This window comes from Cannabis sativa, chromosome 1 (assembly GCF_029168945.1).
Source record: "Cannabis sativa cultivar Pink pepper isolate KNU-18-1 chromosome 1, ASM2916894v1, whole genome shotgun sequence".
In the NCBI taxonomy this organism is placed as follows: domain Eukaryota; kingdom Viridiplantae; phylum Streptophyta; class Magnoliopsida; order Rosales; family Cannabaceae; genus Cannabis; species Cannabis sativa.
Window position 1 is genome coordinate 16,778,796 of NC_083601.1, and position 26,430 is coordinate 16,805,225.

At 34.4% G+C, this 26,430-nt stretch overlaps 1 protein-coding gene across 1 annotated transcript; it reads right to left on the reverse strand.

Annotated features, from left to right (window-relative positions):
* Positions 1–290: 290 nt before the first annotated feature.
* LOC115706632 (probable polyamine oxidase 5) lies at positions 291–2,578 on the reverse strand. The gene has a single exon (XM_030634343.2). It carries the CDS (start codon positions 2,287–2,289, stop codon positions 556–558), a length of 1,734 nt encoding a protein of 577 aa, XP_030490203.2. The 5' UTR covers positions 2,290–2,578; the 3' UTR covers positions 291–555.
* Positions 2,579–26,430: the final 23,852 nt, after the last annotated feature.

Below are 26,430 nucleotides of genomic sequence, written 5' to 3' on the forward strand. Positions count from 1 at the left end.
GAGAGAGATATGGAAGGGACACTTTAGGTGTCAAATAACAACAGGTGGCATACTTATTAGTACAATTTAATATTGGTTTTAATCACTCTCACAACGTGACACATCAGTATAGTGTTAAATTAAGACAACTTAAGTTGCTTAATAGGCTCATAAAATAAGGTATCCAAAGCATTCTATTCTATGTATTGTACTTTCCCAGCCTTGAAGTGTTTAAAATGTCAAAACACAATCTTAAGTGTCTTTACTTTGATGATTAAGAATTCAATCGAGAAAAATAAGACTCACAAACAAGGAGAAAGGCAATAGAATAATAATATAATAAAATTAAGAACTTGTTTTAGTTCATGCAGTACATCTAGAAAACGTCCCAAATTTCTGTCTCATAAGTCCTAATTTTTCTTCTTCTTCTTCTTCTTTTCTTCTCCCTCCCCAATCGTAGCAGTTTCACAGAGAGAGACATAGAAATTGTTTATGGAAACGAGGAATAATATCATAGAAATAAATGTTCCCCCCAACCAAAAAAAAAAAAAAAAAGAAAAAAAGAAACTAAATTCTCTAAACCCCAGCACAGTGATAATGTTGGAGAAGCCTATTAGCTTCTCTAATACCACTAAAGTAGGCACCATGAGTGGTGGAGTAGTGGGTTCTGTGAGTTGCTTCCCCTGCAAACAAAATCTGAAGTGGAGGGGAAACAGTTGACTCTTGACTACTGATGCTAGGCAATGGCTCAGCCATTCTGTCCAAATCGTCTCCGCTTGATCCAACTGCAACATAACTATAAGACCCCATAAACAGAGGATCATTACCCCATTGAGTCTTCAATACCTTTGTAACTTTCACTTCAAACTTGTCTGCAGAACTCACATTCCCATTTGATAATAATAATAATTCAGGAGGAGAAGTGGGATTTCCCTTCTTGTAAAATGGTTTAGGCAAAAAACTAGAAATAGCAGATGAAACCCCACTTATGATTTGCTCTTCTTTTAAGGATTCAAGCTCGAGAGCCTCTTTTCCAGCAAACCAGGAAAGCAGGACATTTGAATTTTCATAGATTGGGAACATAGAAGCAGTCTTCCTCATCCACCATGGCACCTTTTCTTGCCTAAGTTCAGAGTCCCCACGATGGAAAACCATTTGGAGAAATGGAAAACTTTGGAAATCTTGGCATTTTCGATCATAACTTTGGCTCAGTTGGAGGAAAAGCTTGTTAACAACCCCAAAACCAAGCCTTGATATTGCCTCAGTCTTGAAACAAGGCAAAGGAGGATTAAACATACCTGAACCATCATCCTGAACTCCAGCTTTGAGCACACCCAATGAAACTGTAACAATAACATGGTCAGCCACCATAGTTGTCCCATCACAAAAGTGAAGCTTCACAGGCGTAGAGCTAGTATTGCCATAACCATTTGACATATCTGATTTTTCTCTAGCAGTAGTCACCGGCAGCCACTCGATTTGTCTCACCTTTCGGCCAAGTTGAACCAAACCAGGTGGAAGAACAGAAGCAAGAGACTCAATTATGCTTAAGTACCCTTTAGCTATGGTGATTTCTTCTCCCCAACACATACGGTACTCGCTCTCCGCAGCGAAATCAAGAGTCAAAAGATCATCCGCCGATGTGTAAGTCCTCTGGATATTCTCAAACACCCTGAAAACACCATCTTCAAGCAACTTTCTGGTCCAATTCTCATACCCTTTTACCTCTCCATCTTCTTGTCCCTTCAAAGCCCAATATAATTTGAGGCCTTGTCTCAGATAAGAACCAACACTGACCCTGCCAATACCACCATTCACTTCTATACATGTCTTCAAAGCTTTTTCCGCTATTTGGCTGTAGTTCAAAGACTCATTCGCACTATCATCACCTTCTTCTACCAGCTTCCCCTGAGCGTAATCCATCAGCTTCTTAAACAGACCCGAAACCGGTTCGACCACCGCCGTTCCGTCCAGCTCTAACCCGCCTTCGGCTACGGTCGTGAACCGGGTCGGATCCTCCGAAGAGCCGTCCATGCACTCCCATGGCTTCTCCGACTCGAGTGCTCCAATTTCCTGAGCTATTTTGTGTACTGGGCTTCCCCCAATGCCGTGGATCCACGTGGCCCCCATCTCAATCTGGTCGCCGCCGAATTCCGACGTGTTTATCCGGCCACCGATTCTCGAACCACCTTCCACGAGGGTGAGCTCGAACGAGTCCTTGAACCCAACCGTGGTATAGAGCTTGTTTGCCGCCGTGAGACCCGCCATTCCTGCTCCAATAATCACGATTCTTGGTTTCTTGGCCACCATTTTTGCTCTCCAAAGCTCAGATATTTCCTTTTTAACAATATATATATATAAATTAAGAAATAGCAAAACAGAGTAGAAGTAGAGTTTTAGTCTGAGTAGAGAGTGTAGTAGTAGTAGTAGTATAGTAAGACTTTTTATGAGGAAATATTAGATTTAGTGATATGAAATTTATAAGAGGGTCTCTATGGTATTATATTCAATTTAATGACAGTGAAATACTTGTTTTATTTATTAATTATTGTATTTTTATTTTTATTTTTAAAAATGAAGGGTCTAATAAAGACAGGGGTCTACTTTTCTTGAGCTCTAGTAGCTCTCTCTCTTTCTCTCTCTCTAAAGATCCACTGCTATATATGTCCGTGTTAATGACATCTTAATAAAGCTTTAAAAGAAAATTAAAGATTGACACTAAAAAAGTGAGGAAACTATTAAGATTGCCCAACACAATTGTTTTTATTTCCTATTTTTTAAAGGTTGGATTAGTGCCTTCCACCAACCTCATCATATACAAAAATAACAATTACATAAATTTTTATTATTTTTTTTCTAACTAAATTACAATTAGATATTTGTGATAATAAACTAAGGATGGCCCACCCTTTGAGCAATTCGATGGTCTTGATCAGTTGATGCCCCATCGCTGGTTGGGACAGAAAGCTTAACACGTGGCACTCATGTTGTGCAATTATATTATATATCACGACTCATTTTCTTTTCTTCAAAATATTTTGATAATTTTATTTGTGTTTTTAATCAATTTAATTACACAATACAATATTTATTTTATTTTATATTTTTTTTTCTAATTTTAATTTATATATATTATTATTAAATAAATCATAAAATTTTATTAATAACAATCAACTAAAATAATAATGGAAAATTCTACAATGTACTCCTTAAAATAGATAGATTCATGCACCCTATCTGTTTTAGCATCTGAAATAATTTTTTAGTCACATTTTTTCTCATGGTCATGTACGTTATAGTTATTTAAGACATCCTGCAAAATTTAAGAAATTCGGAAAAATTTAACATGCCGAAAACTATGTTCAAACAGTGTGTTGCACGCGTGATTATTTTATTTTATACGCGTGTAAAATAGACTGTTTGAACATTGTTTTCTATATTGTAAATTATTCCAAATTTTTTAAAATTTTATAGGATATCTTAAATAGCTATAACGTACATGAATATGAAAAAAAAATTAGACTAAAAAATTCTTCTGAATGCCGAAACAAGTTAAGGGTGCATTAGTACATCCCTTTTAAGGGGGTGCATTGTAGAATCACCCAATAATAATTATTATATTTAAACTATTCAATAAAAAAGTCAAATTATATGGCACATGGCTTAAAATTCTCGCAATAAACACATTGTGTGACAGGTGAAATTTTTTTAAAATTTTAGGATTCAACCTGTGAAGTAACTTCATCTAAATAAGGATTACAAGTTTCATGAACTGAGATATCTCAATATTGTTGGGATATTATTTCGATAAACATTTATTATCTCGCAATAAGAAACTTGTAGTTAGTCGTAATACAAGGAACTTATAGTTGGTCGTAATACAAGGACCTTGTGGATTATCGTAATACAAAGGATCTTATAGCTGGTCATAATACAAAGGAGCTTGTAGCTGGTCGTAATACAAGGATCTTGTAGCTGGTCGTAATACAAGAATCTTGCATCTCCTCATATTACACAGTCACTAATGCTGCTCCTCGTATTTCACAGTCACCAATACATCTCCTCATATTACACAGTATATAATGCATCTCCTCATATTACACAATCATCAGTGTATCTCCTCGTAATACATGCTCATCAATATATCTTCTCGTAATACACAGTCAACAATCTATCTCCTCGTATTACACAGTCAACAATACATCTCCTCGTACTACACAGTCAACAATGCATCTCCTCGTATTACATAATCACCAATGCATCTCCTCGCAATACATGCTCATCAGTGTATCTCCTTGTAATACACAATGAGCAATGTATCTCTTTATAATACATGCTCAACAATGTACCTTCTCGTATTACACTCGTTATGCACCTACTCACAAACAACATGTTCTGACCAAGTCAAAGACCATTTCTTTGTATTTTAAATATAAATAATTATTTATACTTATCCAAATATTCAGTTATACGTGAAACATGGGAATTAACCACTCATCATTTGTAACGTTTTACCAAGATAAGATTAAGTAACCATCATCCTATTCTTATGTATAGGGGTTCACTCAAAGGAAAGTGGAGGAGGCAATTTTGATTTACAGAAACTTTGCCAAATTGTAAACACAACCAAAATTCAGAAATAATATTGACTCGTGGAGTATGTAGATTTAACTACAAAACCACATAAAAATATATGGTGTTCATTTATTATTTTTGTCTCTTTTTATCTTGAATTTATTCTTGAATTAATAATCTTCTTAGATTAAGTTAACAAAAAAATCGCGTTAACAACCTGTAATCCAATCAGGACATCTTCCTGTTGGAGATACAACTAGGATTAGAATTAGAAAAACGAGTCAAATAATCAGTCGTCTAATTCCCAGATCGTTTGACAAAATAACTAAAATAAAATTAGATGAAAAATATTGCAACATCATAATTAACCTTAAGAACACATATATTCTATTTTATTCACCGCTCAGAAGATACAACAGTAGAAAGTGTTGCAGGAAGTTTATTCAACCTTGTAACTTGAGCACTCAACTATTGTATAAGGTACATAACTGTACCACTAACAACCCTCATAGAGAACTTGTTATTCACAACCAATAACAATGATTTGATGGCGAGATATCAAATAACAAAAGAAGAATTAATAGCGAAACAAAGCAAAACAAAACAATGTCACATAAAACTATATCACATAAAACAAAACCCTCCAAATACATAAAACAGTCAAAGAATATGTCCAATCGACCAAATTTGACCAATGCAACCTCCCAGCAACAGAGCAAGAACAGTTAGTTACTCTCCAAATCCCTCCTGAATTTCCACAACAATGGATAGACCAAGGTCTAACTCATATCCATTTCGGAGCAGTACGACTTGCCCTAACCCATCACGGAAGAAAATACTTACCAGTTTGTGCAAGAATAACATTGCTTGACACGAGAATGAGGAAGTTCCAGCATGCCTCCATCGACACTCTAGAAGCAACACTCAATGCAGGCACAGTCATTGTCACATTCTACCCCAATTTCTGCATGTCCTTACGGGATAAACGGTTGCTAGATGCCTTGAAAGTTCAGCTGCAAATTGTAGGCATCGACCAAGATCCTGATTCCCTAGGATCCACATTACACTATCAAATGGCTTACAGGGTGCAAAATCATGCATTGACATCTCAATTCCGGGAAGTTCAGATGCGTTGATGATAACTGTCGATACAAACCATGTACCAACATGCATTCACATTCCTCGCCAGATCACAGCAGAAGAACTCCAACAAATACTTCCAACCTCATGGATCACCAACTACGAAAAGACCCAAAAGCCACTACCATCAGTTCACTCAGCAGATCCCGTGTTCAAGTCCAAAAGGATGGTTCAATCGAAATATCCTTCCCAAAGAATGAAACAACTCCAAGAGTTTTCTCAACTCAATACATGATGTCAACAATCATCCCTGAAGCCGCAGAAATATCATCCTTTGATAAAAATGGTTCCCCTATATATGCCTTTAAATCAACTTCAGGGCACATATACTGGGACATTTGCCACTGTTCTGATTGTACAACATCCAATGAACAAGAAGAAGCACCCAAAAAGAAAAGTGCTGGAAAAAAGTTAAAAGAAAATTGGGAAAATGGCAAAAAGGATATTGGCCCACTCGGTGAACCCTCAGGAAAATTTGACTACCTAGTCAAATATTCCTCAAAACCAATTCTTCACGAGGAAATTCAGCCAACAGGATGGGAACGCGATGATGATGAGCACAAGCCATTACTCCCGTGCTATAAACCAAAAAAGTCCAGACCACATCTCTTCATGCTCAAAGGTAGCAAAGACAAATTCCCACTCCCATGCAGCTTTATGGACGAGACTGGGAAAATCACTCACCAGCCAAAAGTTCTTAACCCAAACATCCGAGAAGCTGATGGTACCCTAAAGAAAATAACCCCAGCTGAAGCAGTCCTCAACTGGCAAACAGAGAATATGCTGGCCCAAAACAAAACCCTCCAACAGATAGACGAGAAACTATCTACGGTTACCCACAAAGTTATTCAGATCAACGAAGTATTTTCAAAAGTAGACACCGTCATGACCAGACTTGTGTACAAAATTTCTCAAGTACATGAGGAACTACTACAGATGGCCAAATCTAAGCAAGTTCCCCAAGAAATTTTTCTTGCAAAGGAAGCAGAGCTAAAGGGTCTAAAAAGCCAGTACGTCTCCATGCAAACTCAATCTAAAGACGGACTACCTCTTACTGCAGGTCTAGACTCCACACCATGGATGTTCTCAACATTACCGAAATCAGCTCAACCGTTAGCATCTCCCCCAAAAATGGGAGACCAAATTCTTCGTCTAAAACGAATCCTAGATGAAGAAGACCAACTTAAACGAAAAAAGAAACAAGACAATCAAGGCCAATGCAGTACTCAACTCATGGTTGGGAATAGAAACAACATCACCGACATCATTCATCAACACTGTCTGAATAATCTTCCACAGATCAACCTCAACGAGGAAATAAGCAGTGATGATGAAAGTTCAGACGACGACGAGATATCATCATCACCTAGCTAATCCGATGATTGGGAAACCGATGACCAAAGTAGCAGTGATGAGGAAGCAATTCCACCGCAATTCATGACTACCAACCATACAACTGCAGCCTCGGGAGTTGAACGAGAACAAAATTTCGACCCTACAAAACCAATAATAGAAGAAGAAGAAGTGTCTTCAGAAGAGCGACATAAATCCACTAAACATCAATTTAGTGGAAAGCCCAACATGTTCATGCTTGATGATCTTCCCCCAAATCAATGGAGATCTCGCTTTCAAGAATTCCGAGCATGGACCCTTCTAGAAGCACAGAAACCAAGGGCAGAGATACGAGATATATTGCTACAATTAGTATCAAGATTCACTGGGATCTTACAAGATTGGTGGCAAAGCCTTGGAGAATATAGACAGCTTCAATTTTTACAAGCAGATTCCATTGAAGCAGCACTAAACCACTTGTACGTCGAATTCTGTGGTCAAGACTCCCAAGTGGTCGAACGTTTCCGAGCCGAATTTTTCAAAATGAAGTGTTGTTCAATGAAAAAAGAAGATTTAGAACTACACTTCCAAAGAATGACTAAGCGCTTTTACTTAATCGGTGGAGTCGACGACCCAAACCTCAAACAAGCATTCTTGGCATCTATCCCAGAACCACTTGGAGAAGAAACATTTCGACTCCTTTCTGCAAACAACAGGACGCTGCAAAACACAACTTTTGGAGAATTATTCCAAATGGTGATGAGAGCCCTAGACAAAATGTGCTCTCAAAACAAATTCTTACAAGAATACATGAAGCAAACAAAACAACTCGACAGAGCATGCAATCAAAAGGGTCTAACAATCAAATGTTCTACCAAAGACACATGCTCGTGCTCAAAACAGAAGGATGAAAAGAAGAAAAGCTTCCAGTACAGATCCTCAAGGAGAAAAACCCCATGGAAATTCCTTCGAAAGAAGAAAAATCCAGGAAAAACATCAAACAGATGTTTCTCATGTGGAAAAAAGGGCCACTTTGCAAAAGAATGTCCTAAAGGCAAAACTGCCAAGATGATAACGCACATAGAAGATGCCACTGGCGTGTCACTCTCTGATAATGACGTAGAATCTATCTTCTCCGTTGACGATGAAATCTCCCTAAATACTATCTGCGCATTACAGCTGAGTTCTGATTCCGATGATGACAGATACGGAGGGCTCTTCAACATGCATGCGTTCCCCGCGGGCCAACCCATCCCAATTGCAAAAATGCATGTCATCCCAACCAAATACTCTCGGCCAATAAAAGTAGCTGCATTTTTTGATACGGGAGCATCATACACAATTATAAACCCAGACATTCTACCCCCCGAATTATGGAAGAAAAAGAAACAAATTACTTCCATGTCGCAAATAATCAAGTCATCCGCACAGAACTAATAAGCAAACCAATAAAGCTACAATTCTTCCCCGGATGTTCCGTTGTCCACAGGGTCATTGGATCCAAACTTCCAGGAAAGGATCTCATAGTGGGATTCGACCTTTACACAAAAAAGAAAGGACTTCGAATACTCCCACAAGGATTGGCCTACAAAAATTTCTTCACCCAATGGGAACAAATCCCGAATTATTTTCACCTGGCACCAGATGTATTCTCACCAATCAAAGAAAGGCTAATTCAAAAATCATGTGCAAACTCTCACTCAAAATTCTCAACAAAATGCAATCACCCATTATGGAAAAATGAAGAATTCTACATCGCTCTCCCATTCAAACAAAATGAAGAAGTCAATCCGACAAAAGCAAGCCACCCCGGAATGAATCCTGAACATCAAAAAATGGCCAGTGAAGAATGCAAGCAATTGCAGTCACAAGGACTAATCGAAGACACTGACTCGCCATGGGCATGCCATGCCTTTTACATCAACAACAGGGCAGAGCAAACTAGAGGAAAACAAAGGTTGGTAATCAATTACCAACCATTGAACCATTTTTTGGCAGATGATAAATTTCCTCTCCCAAACAGAAATTCCTTGTTCTCTAGCATCTCTAAAGCGAAGATATTTTCCAAATTTGACCTAAAGGCGGGATTTTGGCAACTAGGCATCAAAAAAGAAGATAGATCCAAGACGGCATTTTGCATCCCAAATCATCATTTTCAATGGACAGTAATGCCCTTTGGTCTCAAAACAGCGCCATCCCTCTTCCAAAAGGCCATGACTAAAATCTACAATCCAATCATCAACCAAGCTCTAATCTACATCGACGATATACTATTGTTCTCACCCGACGACAAGGCCCATGCAATCCTACTGGCCCAATTTGCAGATATCACAGAAAAATATGGTATCATGCTTTCTGAGAAAAAGATGGTTATTGGTCAACCAGACATTGAATTCCTTGGGATGAAGCTTCACAATGGAAAATATGAGGCTCAAGCACACATAGCTTAAGAGCTGTTAAAATTCCCAAATGAAAACCTCACAAAAACCCAGACCCAACAATTTCTTGGAATCGTAAATTACCTGAGAGATTTTGTACCCCACTTGTCCAAAATCACAAGCCCATTGCAAAATTTGCTCAAAAAAGGATCTTCGCCCTGGGGAAAAGAACAGACAGATGCCATCAAAAAACTGAAAGAGATAATGCAAGGCCTACCCCCACTTCAGATTCCCTCTGACGGAAAAAGAATCTTGCAAACAGATGCAAGCGACAAACATTGGGGAGCAGTTCTACTGGAAGAAGATGATCGTGGCAAACGCAAGGTGTGCGGTTACAAGAGCGGGGCCTTCAAAGATTCTCAACTGTACTACCATTCCACACTTAAAGAAATAATAGCAGTAAAAATGGCCATCACAAAGTTCGAGTTCCACCTCATCGGACACAATTTCCTAGTAGAAACAGACTTTGCCGCTTTTCAAGGGATGCTCACGTTCAAACAGAACAAGGCAGTCAATGCTCAACTGCTAAGGTTAGCCACGTGGTTCTCACGCTACACGTTTGAAATCAAACACATCAAAGGAAAAACAAATGTGATTTCTGATTTCCTCTCTCGACCAGGCAAACCTATTATAAATATGATCAATTCACGCACAAAAAATCCAATCCCATTAATCTACATGGCCAACTTATCGCTTATCATCCCTACATTTCCCAGTGATGCTAAAACCATTGTCAAAAGCAAAAACCCTAGGGTTAAAGCAATTCAAAGAGCCCTGGAAGTTCATTCCACTCTCGTCAGGGGTTATGGAAAAATCATATCCGAAGAATTTGGCTTCTACCCAGACTACCCTTTTGCCAAGCTGTTACACATGAAAAACAACATATTCATGCCAAAAAAGATGACTGATCTGTATTGGTACTTGGCAAGTTCATACACTATTGCGGTTGAAATTCACACGATAGGGCTCCGGACATCAGTTCGTAGCTATATCCAACACCCTGACCTCAGGCCGGCCTACCAACATCCAATGGCTATGTTGCAATGGTTCAAAACATTGCCCGAATGGGACACACTCCTTACACAAGAGTGGGAAAAGGTGCGTAACAAAAGACTCGTGGGACTCAATTGCCCAGCTACTGAAAACATGGCAAACCCATTGCGCCGCTTCACAATTCTGCTACTCAGGCTACATGTCAATCCGGATATGTCATTTACAGCAAGTGTCAAAATACACAAGTCAAGCGAACACCCACTCGTCGTGATAGGTAGCTCAGAAGCAAGACAGCTGGAAAAATACCTATTTGCCATTAACATGGTAATTCCAGACGCCATCTGGCCAAAACCTGACGAAGACGCACCATGGGAATACTATCCACCAGAGTATCTCCAACGACTAGAAGAAGATATGAATCATTATAAAAAACACTATGCTGAAGAAAACGAGGTTGATTGGAATGATCCAATCTTTCAAGATTCGCAATTCCCAGACACTGCCTGTAACTGTCCATTCTCACTCAATGACCTTGATGAAGAAATATGTAGGGGACTGTCTATTTCTCCACCTGTCAACAACGAGCCCATTGCATCAACAAGTGGCAACAAAAGAGCAAATACTTCATCAGCGTGGCAAGAGGACGATAGTGACACTGAAGACTACATGAATCTCAGTCCCTCACATGAGCCCATTAACAAAAGTTGGTAAAACTCCTGAACCACTGCAAAGATACCCACCTGTGTTCGTGACGTGTTTGTTTTATGTCAATAATGAAGTAAGGCATGTGACTCCTGAAAAGGTCAGTCCATTGTTTAGTGTGCCTTGACTAGTGACTACTCACAAGACTGAAAGGGATTCCCTCTTACAAAAAAATGACAACCAGCGACAAAGAATCAATCAGACAACAGAGATTCTCTGGACATCTGAGAAATTTCGTCTGTTTGTAGTTAATAATAATAAAAAAAAAGAGTCTGGAATACCAGAGATTCCCTACCTAGGGAAAGATGTAACTCGAGTGTTTATCGTTTTCTGTATGTTGTAATTTCAATTTGTATGTTGAGGGTATATATATATGGCCTCTCATTTCTGTTAAGGGTATCAAGTTAGAAAATAATAAAAATCTTAGCTATCTTTCAAAATATGTCTTTCTAAATCTCCTCTCTGGGCTATTTCTCCGCTAGGGTAGATTATAAGAATATTATCAGTAGCTCCGAAACTATCACCCAAAAGATATATAATAGCAAAGTCTATATAGTAGGTGTCAATCTCAAGACCATATCCTTCAGAGGCTAAGAGGAAAGGCCAACGTTAAGGAAAATCTTGAGTTTGATTCTGACTATGTAGATCAGCGTTATATCTCTTATATACAATGGTATCAGAGCCCAGATAACGTTCCCATTCATCTACACCGGTAGAGAAAGCCCCCCATCTTACATAATGACTACACCCTCAGATATTATTGAGTCTTCCAGCCAACTCTCAACTCATACCACCTCAGTTTCCATGCCTCTTACAGCTAGCCCATCTTTACGACGATCTTCTGCGAGCAAACTTGATGCTCTATATGAAGTCTCATATCTTTCTGATGATGGGAAAGTCATCTTATTCGACCTTCCTTTAATAAACCCATATCAAGCTTTCTCCAAACCCCAAAGCCTTTTTACACGATCGATAAGACTAAAATACATAAAACTATATCACATAGATAAGACTAAAATACTTAAAACTACGTGTAACAGAAATAAGACTAATTATAGTAAAAGAAAATTGAATTAAAGTGGCAAAACACAATCCTTACTAAGCCACACCTAAGCTCAAGAAAAATTGGTGGACTTGGCTAGAGAAAAAATACAACACTTTCGATAGCTATAAATTTATTAATTAAATAATTAAAAAAATAAAATTATCTAATTACCATTTATAATACAGTACAAATTTACTTCACCTTTTACATTTTAGCTATATAGTTATTTTAACTCATCAATTGGGATTACTTTTATTCTAATAATTTTATCATTATGTAATTAATAAATTTAATCATGGATATATATATATAGTAGTTACCTATTATAATCGTATATAAACTATTTTATTTTATCTTCTAAAAAATTACTTTATTTTAATTGAATTTTTATTGTTTAGGAGTCATTGAAGGTGTATACCCCTCGAAAGGAACATAATTCCCATATGGATTACTTGAAATGGGGGATAAAATTAATTAAGGCAATCAATTGAAGCAAAACCTAAGGTACGGGTTAGTTTTCAAGTCAAAAAAAGCCACGTAACTCTTTAGTAAAATAGTCCTATTTTAGTTTATATATATGTTCAATTAGTTATACTAATACACCAACTCATAGATGATATTTAAAAATTAAATATCCCTAGCTATTTCTTATGAAAATAGTTATATAATACGGGTATATAGTTAATGATAATGGTCATTGACTAGTCCAATGACATCATCCTTAATTTGTCTAAAATATTATTACTATTTATGAATATGTTTAGTGCTAAATATGTATTAAATTTAAAGATAAAGATGAGAAAAGGACATAATTAACTCATAAGCACAATCACAATAATAGTATTTATTACAGTGACCCAATATATGCTAATTATTATTAGCTAGGCACTACACTTCATTACATTTGTATATAATGAATCACTTTAAAGATCTTTAACAAAGATGATGGTTCAATAATTTAGGATATCCAAGCTTTCATCGAAATCTTCATCAAAGGTAGTGCAGATTTGAAAGAAGTATAGGTAAATTTAAAACAAAAAAGAATAAGGTATTATCTTCATCAAAGAAGGTGGATTTTTCTTTATTAACTTTAAATAAAGAAAAAAAAAAAGTTGACTAGATCTTTTCTTTCATAACAATATATATTTTTTTTTTGGGTATAATGACAATCCATTGTATTGTTGTTTGTGGTTGCTTCTTTCATTTTTGTTCTTTCTTTTTGGAAGATTGAAAGTACTATAAGATTTTACTTTAGATAAAAAGCCAATGTAAATTATTTGTCTTAGTCTCCAGTCATTTCTCTCTGAAATTCAGTTGCTTAGTCAGGAGTTTTTTTGGTGTGGAACGCTTAACAGTAAGAAAGTAATATATGTCACTTCCTTTCTCTCTCCTTTTTTAATTGAGATTTTAAATTATTTATAAAGATCATTATAAAAAATAAAAAATCTGCACAAATTATTCCATTTGAATTAGCAAAGGGATGTAATAACTTCAGTTTTCCAAAAATATGCATGCAAATTTGTGGGATCATGCCCTCCTCGTCTCATGTTGGAACTTTATTATTTGGCTACTTAACATTTTTGTTCTAGAACTATAATATATATTATTGTACCCTAAATTTTTCAGCAGGTTATAAATAGTTTCTAAACTATTCACATGTTTGTAAATTAATTTTTTTGTCAAGTTTTGTGACACATGACAAACAAAATGATGATTTGGATATATTGTTCATGACATTGCCACATCAATGTTACTTGTGTAATTAAAAATAAAAAAAATTGAAAAATATGTATTTTTAAAAAATTATTAAACTAAAAATCAAATTATGATTTAAAAATTAAGTAAAATTAAATTAAATTTTTTAATTTTTTTGAATTAGTTACAAGGTGTTGATGTGGCTATAATATTTACATCATCATTTTGACAAAATTTAATAAAATGACCACTTTATAATATTAAGAATAGTTTAGTGACTATTTTAACAAATTAAAATATACAAAAGTATAATACTACATATGTCATAATTCAAATAAAAATCTAACAAATATTTTGTACAATCAATTGTTTTTTTAAAAAATTTAAAATCAGTGTTAAGCATTTCCTATAAATAAAATAATAACAAAGTGGGACCCGATTAATAAGGATAGTAATAGTTTGGATTAAATGATAATTAGTTTGTATTATCGAGAGGCTAGGTAAGAGCAATAATAAATAGTTTATGATAATCTAAATGCCGTTGTTATTACACATGATAGAAGCATATATATATATTAATAATTAATTTGACTTTGTAGCTTAATCAATTCTCATTAATGGAGTAGTAAGGGAAAAACTAAAAACAAAAGCATGGTTTGGCGTTGAGTGAATATTGATTGATTCATTCACCTAATTAAAAAAACATCATAATTCATAATCATTAATGATAGTATAAGTTAATTATTATAACATAATTAAGTTAAGTTGATGCATCATTATCAAAGATTAATTGATTGAGCAAGTCAAAGCTTTAGAGTTAGAGCACCAAATATTACTCCACATCGTCTCTCGTGATTCAACTTTCTTGAGCACTGAAGCTCGAATCAATTGAATTATGGCCTTGAGTAGGAATAGGAATAGGATCACGTGCATTTATAACTATATTGTATTTTTTTTAGGTTCATTAGTACACTAAAACTTGACAACAATAATAATATAGAAAATTTATCTGGTGCTCTTCCAATTGTACCTGATAAACTTCTAGGACACCAACAATAATAATCAAGTAAATTATATTCTAATTGGGAGGTTATAACTAAAGAGTTACACTAGAAAAAAAAAATTAAAAAACCAAAAAATATCAATGTAACAATAATAACTATAAATAATCATTAATACAATATCATAATAGAAATATTTTAGAGTAAATATAATTTCATATATGTATTATAATTTAAAATAAAATTATTAATTTTACTTAAATAAATATACAAAATACATGTATGTATTTTATTAAGATATAATTATTATTATATAGAGGTATACTTTGTTAATACGAGACTTAGAAAATGTATAACTAATTACAATTTAGAGGTTATTCCTATTTATAACTGGCCCAAATCGGGACTTATTTTTTTTATAACAAATTAGAGGTTATTCTTGAATCGAGTATTCTTAAATAGAAGTTTTACTGTATATAATATTTTTATTTTAGTCATGGGAGATTTTATTAAAAAGAATTGTAGTGCTAAGTTTTTTATTTTTTTAGGAAAAGATAATGCTTCATTAGTAGAGAATCTTAAGGACAAAGTCTATTACAACGCTCAAAGATTTAAACGTAAATCGTTCTCGATAAGGGTAAGCAAACAACAACAAGACTAATAAACTGACCTATCAAGGCACAAACACTTGAAGTCATAACCGTTAACAAGTACTATACCAACAAAGATGGTAGGTAAAGAAATAAATCAAGGATATAAACTAAAAATAGCAGGTCCACAATCGGGACAAACAAACAACATAAAGCAAAAAAATAAAAACAACAATGGCCAAACAAGAGCAAAAAAAAAAAAAACACAAACAAAAGCAAAAAAAAAACACTAATCTATCAGAGAGAAAAATCTAACAAGACACAAGTTTCATCTTTTTGACGCCGGAGGTACCATGAACTCAGATTACCCATCCACCACACTAGATCCCCATGCCTCACCAGACAGATTCGAAAACTTCTACCCACCCAAGCATCATAATGTAGGATAAAAGGCACAAATCGGTGGCTCTAACTTGGGATCCATCGACGAGCACCCGGACAACCCCAACCACCCTGTCGTTGAGGCATAGTCATCGCCGACGAAGAAGCCCAATGCTTCGCAGCTCCTTCCAAGGACACCTTTGAGAAGACTCACCTCTGGCCAAACTCTCCATTCCAATCAAAAGCAAAAGCATCATCCTTAATAAATCGCACCACGAATCCCCCTCAGCTAGGGGGCAACATACGCACATTTAAGGCCAACGATGGCTTCCCCAACCGAGAAGAAGAGAAGAGAAAAGGAGAAAATCCTAGAAGAGAGAAAATCGTTTAGGAGAGAGAGAAATGATTATTGATCGGGCATTGTAGTGCTTAATTGGTAGTAATTAATTGAGTACTTGAGTCAATTTTCGTTCTAACTATCTCCAATGTCATAAGGTTCAAATATTGCGCTAATTTTGACACAAAAATTAACAAGTGTTATATTTGCTACAATATTTATATTTACTATTGTGCTCCAATGCACAAGCATTTTATGATGCAAATTATAACAAAAAATAAAATATTGTTAATGATTATCAATAAATTAAATATTTAAAAATAACTAATAACAATATAATAATTAAAAAGATAATGGTGATCACATGGGAATTCACCTCTAAAATGTTAGCAAACCCATTACATTCGTGCACTACTACAAAAAATAGTTTTGCGTTGGTCAACGTTACGGGTCAACGACCATGATCAATGCAAAAAATAAAGGCAAAACTTTTGCTTCAGTTATCAACTGACGCAAAAAAAGTAATATTTTGCATCGGTGGCTACTCGACGTTAACCAGCGCCAAAAAATTAATAAAACAAATTTATATTATGCGTCAGTTATTATTAGACGCTAATATTGTTAGCGCTGGTTCATGACCGACACTAACAATGTTATTGTCTTATAATAACCGAAGCTAAATCCTTTAAATTTAACAAACCCTATTTATTACATTCATCTCTCATTTTTCACCATTCCGAAACCAAGAACTGTTGGGTTTTATGCCCTAAATAAAACTCCATTTCAATGTAATCTATTTTATTCAACATCAATAAAGAAACAGAAGTATTTTTCATTCATTTGTGTATGTTTTGGTTCACTTTATCAATTGCTTGTCTATTTGATTTATAAATTCATCTTAAACCCTTTTCACATACTTGATCCTGTTTATTGTGTTATCATCACATTGGAAAGTAAATATGACTATGTGAATAAAGTTTCCTAGATTTATCAAACATAGGGTTTTACTGATATGATAATCTACAACAAGAGTTTACTTGCATTTGGAGAACTGCTATGTTCTTTCCAGAACATTGGTTAAAGTAAAGCTCAGGTTGGATGCATGGAGTATGCATCGGAAGGGACCGATATTGAACTTTGACTTAGATTTAATAAAACTTACCGTAAAATATATTCAAGTCAATATCGCCAAGTTGATCCTAGATCAAATGTTCTTAATCCTGTTATGATTAGGCTCAATCTTGAAAGGCTATTCGTGTTCTTTGATTTGTTAGTTAAGCCTACTTTTAGGTCAGGGTGATACGTACATTTTGGGAACACGGTAGTGCAATTGAGTGGGAGCGCTAACATAAACATGGAATCTATAGCTTCTATCTGGCGAATAGTAAGCAAAGGATGATCTCCTTCGAGCTTGACCAAACGAACATAAATGGTAGAGTACTCATTTCACATAAGCTGAAATATCATTTATATGGGGTCAAGTGTTTTAAGGATAAAATACATAGTAGGGTGTTACGGTAATCTAATCCCTTTACAGTGTAGATCATTCATATAGAGGATCATTGATCACATTAAGATTATAACAATGGATAACTAATGATGCGTCTATATGGTGGAATATATGGAGCATTCTATATACTGAGAGTGCAATTCTAACTTCTATGCGTGGATTCAACGAAGAATTAATAAGTTAGTGAATTTTAGTGCTAAATTCTTGATCTACTTATTGGAAGCTCGGTTATATAGACCCATGGTCCCCGCACTAGTTGAGATAATATTGTTTGTAAGACTCATGTAATTGGTTTTGATTAATCAATTATAATTCTCAAATTAGACTATGTCTATTTGTGAAATTTTCACTAAGTAAGGGCGAAATTGTAAAGAAAGAGTTGTTAGGGGCATATTTGTTAATTATGATACTTTGTACGGTTCAATTAATAAATATGATAAATGACAATATTATTTAATAATTATTTATAGTTATTAAATAGTTAGAATTGGCATTTAAATGGTTGAATTAGAAAATTGGCGTTTTTGAGAAAATCTGATACAAAAGTGTTAAAACTGCAAAATTGCAAAAAGCAAGGCCCAAGCCCAATAAGCCATGGCCGGCCACTTTTGTAGGTAATTTAAACTGATATTTTCATTATTTTAATGCCAAATAATTCAAACCTAACCCTATTGGAATGCTATAAATAGATAGTGAAGGCTTCAGGAAAATTACACTTCTGATTCAGAAAACCTGAGCCTTTCTCTCTCTACCTTGGCCGCCACCCTCTCTCTCTCTTCTTCCTTGATAATTTCGAAACCCCTTAGTGATTAGAGTAGTGCCCACACACAGCAAGCAATACCTCAATCATAGTGAGGAAGATCGTGAAGAAAGATCATCAGCAAAGGAGTTTCAGCATCAAAGATTCAGAGAAAGAAATCCAGGTTCAGATCTTGATAATACTCTGCTACAGAAAGGATACAAGGGTTAGAGATCTGAACGGAAGGAGTCATTTAATTCCGCTGCACCCAATGTAAGGTTTCCTAAACTTTATATGTGTTTATTTCATCGTTTTAGAAAGTTCATATTTAGGGTGTTAATCAACATACTTGTGAGTAGATCTAAGATCCTGGTAAAATAATATCCAACAACTGGCCTCAGAGCCATGGTAATTGATTTACTTGCAAGAAATTTGGACTTTAAAACGATTGTTTGATGTTTTTGGATGGTATCATGTTGTATTGAGTGTTATTTGGTGATTGATTGATGTTTGTGAATTTTCGTGAAAAATAATTGAATATCTGTTTCTGGAATTATTTTTATTGGATAGTATGGAAAAAATTAAGCAAGTTACTTTTTTACATAACTCAATTTCGATTTAATTTGAATTAGTTATGATTTTTTGAAGTTTCGAAAAAATCGGGGTTGAGCTGACACCCACCTGCACGCGCGGAAATCATGCGTGACACGCATTCCGCCGAGCAAACTCGGATGAGCACCCCCAGCACGCGCGCGGACGGGTATGCACTGCATCCCGTCCGTACAGCTTGCAATTTTTTCGTTTTTCTTCGTTTTTTCATGCTTTTTCATGGAATTAACTTCCGATTTTTTGTGTAGTTCTGTATTTATATATTTACTATTTCTAATTCAACTCTAATTATCATAATGAATTAATTTAATATTTTTTAAATTTAATTCATGATATTAGTGTAATTTGAATTTGAAATAGTCAATATCTATCTTTTTTTTTTTTTGCTTAATTATCTATCTTTATTTTAAATTTGATTATATCTTATCTTATTTTTAAATTTAAGGTCAGATTTTAAATTTTAAATTATTTTTTTTTAAATAATTTGACCTTATTTAAATTTAAAATAAGATAACTATAATTATGTAATTTTAAATAGATGTAAGATATTCTGCTAACTTTTAAATTTTGTTATTTTATTTATTTAAATTACATTTAAAATCTGAAAAAGATATTCATTTATCTTTTTTAATTTTTTATTTAATTTTTATTTATAAAATAACATTTAATTTTTAAAAGTAGTTAGCAAATTTTGAAATGATATTTAGGTTGGTTGAAACCTAATTTTTTCAAAATTGTAGGTTTAATTTTAAATTTAATTTTTTTTAATTTCGAATTTTTCAAATTATTTTTTAATTTTCGAAAATATTTTTTTATTTAATTAATTTTTTTTTCGAAATTATTTAATTTAAAATTAAATAAATCATACATCAACTATCCAGCTAACCTTGTTACAGGAGTATGTGTTTTAGCTTGTGTGTAAGTTTTTAAAACCTATTATTGCTTGATTGCAAATAGCCATGGTTAACTTGATGACAAATCCAATGATCTGATTTTCACTCATGGCTCCCTTGGTCAAGTAAATAATTTGTAACAGGTATATTTACAATCTTCTTTCATCTGTGTATGACCTAGCAACATGATAGGACCCATCCAAAGTGTGACTGTGTGAGCCTATGTGTTTAATTTCATTATAGATGCATATAGGTTGTTGTTGCTAAATAAAATGTCATAGTTATTGATAGATTTTATTTAGGCCCATTTAGTTTTTGGGCTTATTCTATTAATAACAGTTGTTCATTTTAAGGTTAAATTCCTCTCTTTTGGGCCTTGTGTGAGAGTTGGGAGCCTAGTAGTGGGTACGACATACTGAACCCAGCACCCCCTCACATGAACCACCCCAATTGTGAAGGCCCATTTGCCTGATTTGAATAACTGTACTAGGTTAATTACATTAGTTTAACCTAATAAAATTGATTAGCAACATAATTAATTTAATTTATTTTGAAATTAATTTAAGAAAACTATAGTTTAAAGAATTTTATATTCTAAGCTAAACTATATGTATTTTCTTGTATTTAATTAAATATAGAATTATAACCATCTAGATTCTTTCTGAAGCTTAATTTAAATTTTTCATTAAATATTCCTATTTAAGTTGATATTTAGTTATCTACAACTAACCAACTTAAATCTGAATATCTTTTGGATTTAAAATTTCAAAATTAAGTTGAGGAATTTTAGGCATTGGTTATTAAGATTTTTAGATATTTTTTAAGTTAATATCTTTTCGAATATTAACTTAAAATGGAATATTTTAGATATTTTTTTTTAAGTTAATATATTTTCGAATATTAACTTAAAATGGAATATTTTCAAATTAAGTGGTTACAACTTAATTTTAATTTAATTAAATCTTATTTGAAAGATATTTAAGTTGATTTTTTAGATTCTTCTAAAACAACTTAAACAAGATATTTTCAAATTTGTTCCATTTAATATTCGAATTTATTTTTCGAATTAAATAATAATTGAAAATTAATTAAAGTTGATTTTTTATTAAACCAACTTTAATTTGTAATTTTTCATTATTATAATATCGAATAAAATGATTATACAAAATACAAATATTTTTTTTTTTAAAAAAATAATGAGCTTTTAATCAAGAGACATTCGATCTCCATTGTTGGTTTTACACCGCGTTTGTTTTAGTGAGTAATCCTCCCTAATGGAGGAACATTCATTAGCAATTTCGCACCGTTTAATCTCGAAAGATAAGTAGTTTGTAAGTGTTTTGTATGGTATTGATCACCCTAATGGTGGCGACCATACTTGACTTGCAAATTATGAAACAATGGTGGAAGCTCATAAGATAGAATTGCCTTGACTCTTGCCTAAATGGGACAACGCTGAATTCCAATCTTGATCGATTAAAAGGTTGCTAGAATGGTTATCATTTTAGATGAGCTGACAACTCTATTCAATGGATGATGCTTTGACTCTCGCCTAAACGGGACACTGTATCAGTTTGTTGGAAGACCTTGGAAAATAAACTATGTTAGATTTAGTATTTCTATAACATATGTCATTATTTGTTATTTTCTGAACTGTGTATGAATTTATGAACCAAAACCTTACTTTTGTTTTATTGATGTGTTGTAGTGTCATTATGAATAACCCTCACCCCGATCCTCTCCTAGTTAATATCTTAGCAAAAGAACTCTATACTGTGAAAATGCATCCTGGTAGTTGCATAAACTCGCACCTGTTGATGATGAATCTGAAGTTCCAAAAGGCAAATCTACTAGGAATTGATTTATCAAGAGAATAATGGGTCCAACTCATCCTTAATAGTCTTCCTCTGGAGTATAATGAATTTGTTATCTCTTACATGATCAACAATTCCAACTCCTCCGACATGGACTAGCTCGAAGCAGAATTACGAGCGCATGAACGAAATTTGATTGCAACAGGTCCCCCTGGGTTTGCAATTCATAATCGAAGGAAAAGGACTAAGTATGAAGGATCTAGCAAAGCTGCTTCTTCAAGTACAATTATCAGACATAATCTTCTATGTTCGAATTGTAATGAAAAGGGACATCAAGAAGAACGATGTCCCAGGCTTCTAAACAATTCAAACGAAGGTAAAGCTTTTGTCTTTGAATCATGTGTTTTAGAGAACGACAAATCCGTCTGGATTGTTGATTCTGGGTCTACTAACCATGTATGTTCTTCACTGCAGTTGCTTGAAACTTGGGAAAATCTGCTTCCAGGAGAGTTAAAGCTTAAAGTTGGCAATGGCGAGTTAGTATCGGTTAAAGCTAGAGGAAAAGCCCGCATCAAGTTTTAACAAAGATTTTTAATTTTAGAAAATATTTTATTTATTCCAAACTTTAGTAGAAACTTGATTAGTGTCTCATGTTTGCAAACACAATCTTATATATTGAATTTTTCGAGTACAAATTGTTCAATTTCTCGTAATGGATTTCAAATATGTGTTGCTACAATGGAACAAGGGCTTTATGTTTTAAGACCGAATACACAAATCTCACTTAATAGTGAACTTTTCAATGTAGCTAAACCTAGAAACCTCAAAAGAAAAGAGATTGATAATGATGATCAAACTTATCTATGGCATTTACGTTTAGGTCATATAGGCTTTGATAGACTCAATAGGCTAACCAAAGGCGGTCCATTGAAAAATGTCGTCTTAGGTGAACTGCCAGTATGCGAGTCCTGCCTAGAAGGAAAAATGACTAAACGTTGTTTCTCTGCAAAGGGAGAGCGTGCCAAAATCCATCTAGGGTTAGTGCATTCCGATGTCTGCGGACCTTTGAATGTCAAAGCCCGAGGTGGTTATGAGTATTTTGTCACTTTCATTGACGATTTCTCTAGATATAGTTTTCTTTACCTAATGCAAAAGAAATCTGAAACGTTTGAAAAGTTTCAGGAGTTTCATGCTTTGGCCCAAAACCAATTAGGTAAATCATTAAAGATCTTGCGAACTGATAGGGGTGGAGAATATATGGATATGCAGTTCAAAGATCATTTAATTGAACTTGGAATTGAATCCCAATACACTGCCCCAAGCACTCCACAACAAAATGGAGTTGCAGAAAGAAGAAATCGCACTCTTTTGGAAATGGTTAGGTCTATGCTGAGTTATTCAACTCTGTCTACGTCCTTCTGGGGATATGCTATACAGATGGAAAATGATATTTTTAATGTTGTTCCATCTAAAGCAGTCCCTAAGACACCCGTCGAACTTTGGAATGGTGCTTTAAATCCCATAGGCTACACTGATTCAGATTTCCAGGCAAGTCTTGAAGACAGGAAATCTACATCTGGGATGGTGTTTACTCTTGGGGGTGGAGCAGTGGTTTGGAGAAGTGCAAAACAAACCGCGATATCGGACTCGACTATGGAAGCTGAATACATAGCTGCAGCCAAAGCTGCTAAAGAACTTGTCTGGCTAAGAAAGTTCTTCACCAGTATAGGTGTCGTTCCTGGAATGGAAAAGCCTCTGGTCTTACTTTGTGATAACAATAGAGCAATAGCAAACAGTAAAGAACCTAGAAGCCACAAGAGAAGCAAACACATTGAAAGGAAGGATCACATTATCAGAGAATACGTGGCAAGAGGGGATGTACTAGTTGATAAAGTTGATACAGAGGACAACCTAGCTGATCCATTTACCAAAGTCTTGGCCCTGACAGCATTTGAAAAGCACCGTCTGAATTTAGGATTAATTGATATGTACTAATTAGTTTTATATTAGTGCAAGTGGGAGTTTGTTGGGTTTTATGCCCTAAATAAAACTCAATTTCAATGTAATCTATTTTATTCAACATCAATAAAGAAACAGAAGTATTTTTCATTCATTTGTGTATGTTTTGGTTCACTTTATCAATTGATTGTCTATTTGATTTATAAATTCATCTTAAACCCTTTTCACATACTTGATCCTGTTTATTGTGTTGTCATCACATTGGAAAGTAAACATGACTCTGTGAATAAAGTTTCCTAGATTTATCAGACATAGGGTTTTACTGATATGATAATCTACAACAAGAGTTTACTTGCTTTTGGAGAAATGCTATGTTCTTTCCTAAACATTGGTTAAAGTAAAGCTCAGGTTGGATGCATGGAGTATGCATCGGAAGGGACCGATATTGAACTTTGACTTAGATTTAATAAAACTTACCGTAAAATCTATTCAAGTCAATATCGCCAAGTTGATCCTAGATCAAATGTTCTTAATCCTGTTATGATTAGGCTCAATCTTGAAAGGCTATTCGTGTTCTTTGATTTGTTAGTTAAGCCTACTTTTAGGTCAGGGTGATACGTACATTTTGGGAACACGGTAGTGCAATTGAGTGGGAGCGCTAACATAAACATGGAATCTATAGCTTCTATCTAGCGAATAGTAAGCAAAGGATGATCTCCTTCGAGCTTGACCAAACAAACATAAATGGTGGAGTACTCATTTCACATAAGCTGAAATATCATTTATACGTGGTCAAGTGTTTTAAGGATAAAATACATAGTAGGGTGTTACGGTAATCTAATCCCTTTACAGTGTAGATCATTCATATAGAGGATCATTGATCACATTAGGATTATAACAATGGATAACTAATGATGCGGCTATATGGTGGAACATATAGAGCATTCTATATACTGAAAGTACAATTCTAAGTTCTATGCGTGGATTCAACGAAGAATTAATAAGTTAGTGAATTTTAGTGCTAAATTCTTGATCTACTTATTGGAAGCTCGGTTATATAGACCCATGGTCCCCGCACTAGTTGAGATAATATTTTTTGTAAGACTCATGTAATTGGTTTTGATTAATCAATTATAATTCTCAAATTAGACTATGTCTATTTGTGAAATTTTCACTAAGTAAGGGCGAAATTGTAAAGAAAGAGTTGTTAGGGGCATATTTGTTAATTATGATACTTTGTATGGTTCAATTAATAAATATGATAAATGACAATATTATTTAATAATTATTTATAGCTATTAAATAGTTAGAATTGGCATTTAAATGGTTGAATTAGAAAATTGGCGTTTTTAAGAAAATCAGATACAAAAGTGTTAAAACTGCAAAATTGCAAAAAGCAAGGCCCAAACCCAATAAGCCATGGCCGACCACTTTTTTAGGTAATTTAAACTGATATTTTCATTATTTTAATGCCAAATAATTCAAACCTAACCCTAGTGGAATGCTATAAATAGATAGTGAAGGCTTCAGGAAAATTACACTTCTGATTCAGAAAACCTGAGCCTTTCTCTCTCTACCTTGGCCGCCACCCTCTCTCTCTCTTCTTCCTTGATAATTTCGAAACCCCTTAGTGATTAGAGTAGTGCCCACACACAGCAAGCAATACCTCAATCATAGTGAGGAAGATCGTGAAGAAAGATCATCAACAAAGGAGTTTCAGCATCAAAGATTTAGGGAAAGAAATCCAGGTTGAGATCTTGATAATACTCTGCTACAGAAAGGATACAAGGGTTAGAGATCTGAACGGAAGGAGTCATTTAATTCCGCTGCACCCAATGTAAGGTTTCCTAAACTTTATATGTGTTTATTTCATCGTTTTAGAAAGTTCATATTTAGGGTGTTAATCAACATACTTGTGAGTAGATCTAAGATCCTGGTAAAATAATATCCAACAAGAACTTCTCTCTCTCTCTCTCTCTCTCTCTCTCTCTCTCTCTCTCTCTCTCTCTCTCTCTTCAAAAATCAATAACCTCTATTAACACCGTCCCTCCTCTTTCTCTCAGTGGTTTCAAACCACCCGCTGTAATGACCGCTCTAATTAAAAGGATTAGTAAAGGCAATTAGCACTAATTTTTATTATTTTATTATTATTTGTGAATTAATTTATTTGTGGACCCCAATATTTAGAAATAAATATTAGAGTTATAATTTCTCAATTCCGGAGATTTTATTAAACTCTAGGGGTATTATCTAGCTTATATGTGTAATATGTTATTTTTGTAATTTTTGTTCGGCGACAACGGAAAATGCTATGGATGGCTAGATTGATCACATGGGTAAGTTTAGAACCTTATTTCATAGTGGGAAATATTTTAGAGAAAATATTTATCGGGATTGAGCGGGGTTATGGAATTTGACCATTTTACCCCTAGTTTTGGTGAATACCCTAAGTTTGAGTTAAAGGGCAAATTGGACTTTTTGTTAAGTCATAGATAGGTGGCTTTCTAATTAATTGACACCTAGCCAAGTAATATTCAGCAAAGGAAAAAGGAATTTTCCTAGTCTTTATGCTATTTAGAGAAAATAAGGAAAAAGTTAAAAAAAAAGAGAAAACCCTTTCCTTCTCTTCTCTCTTTTCGTACCAGCCAACCAAGGGTGAATTCATTGCTGGATTTTGTGTTTTCAGCAGAGATTGAAG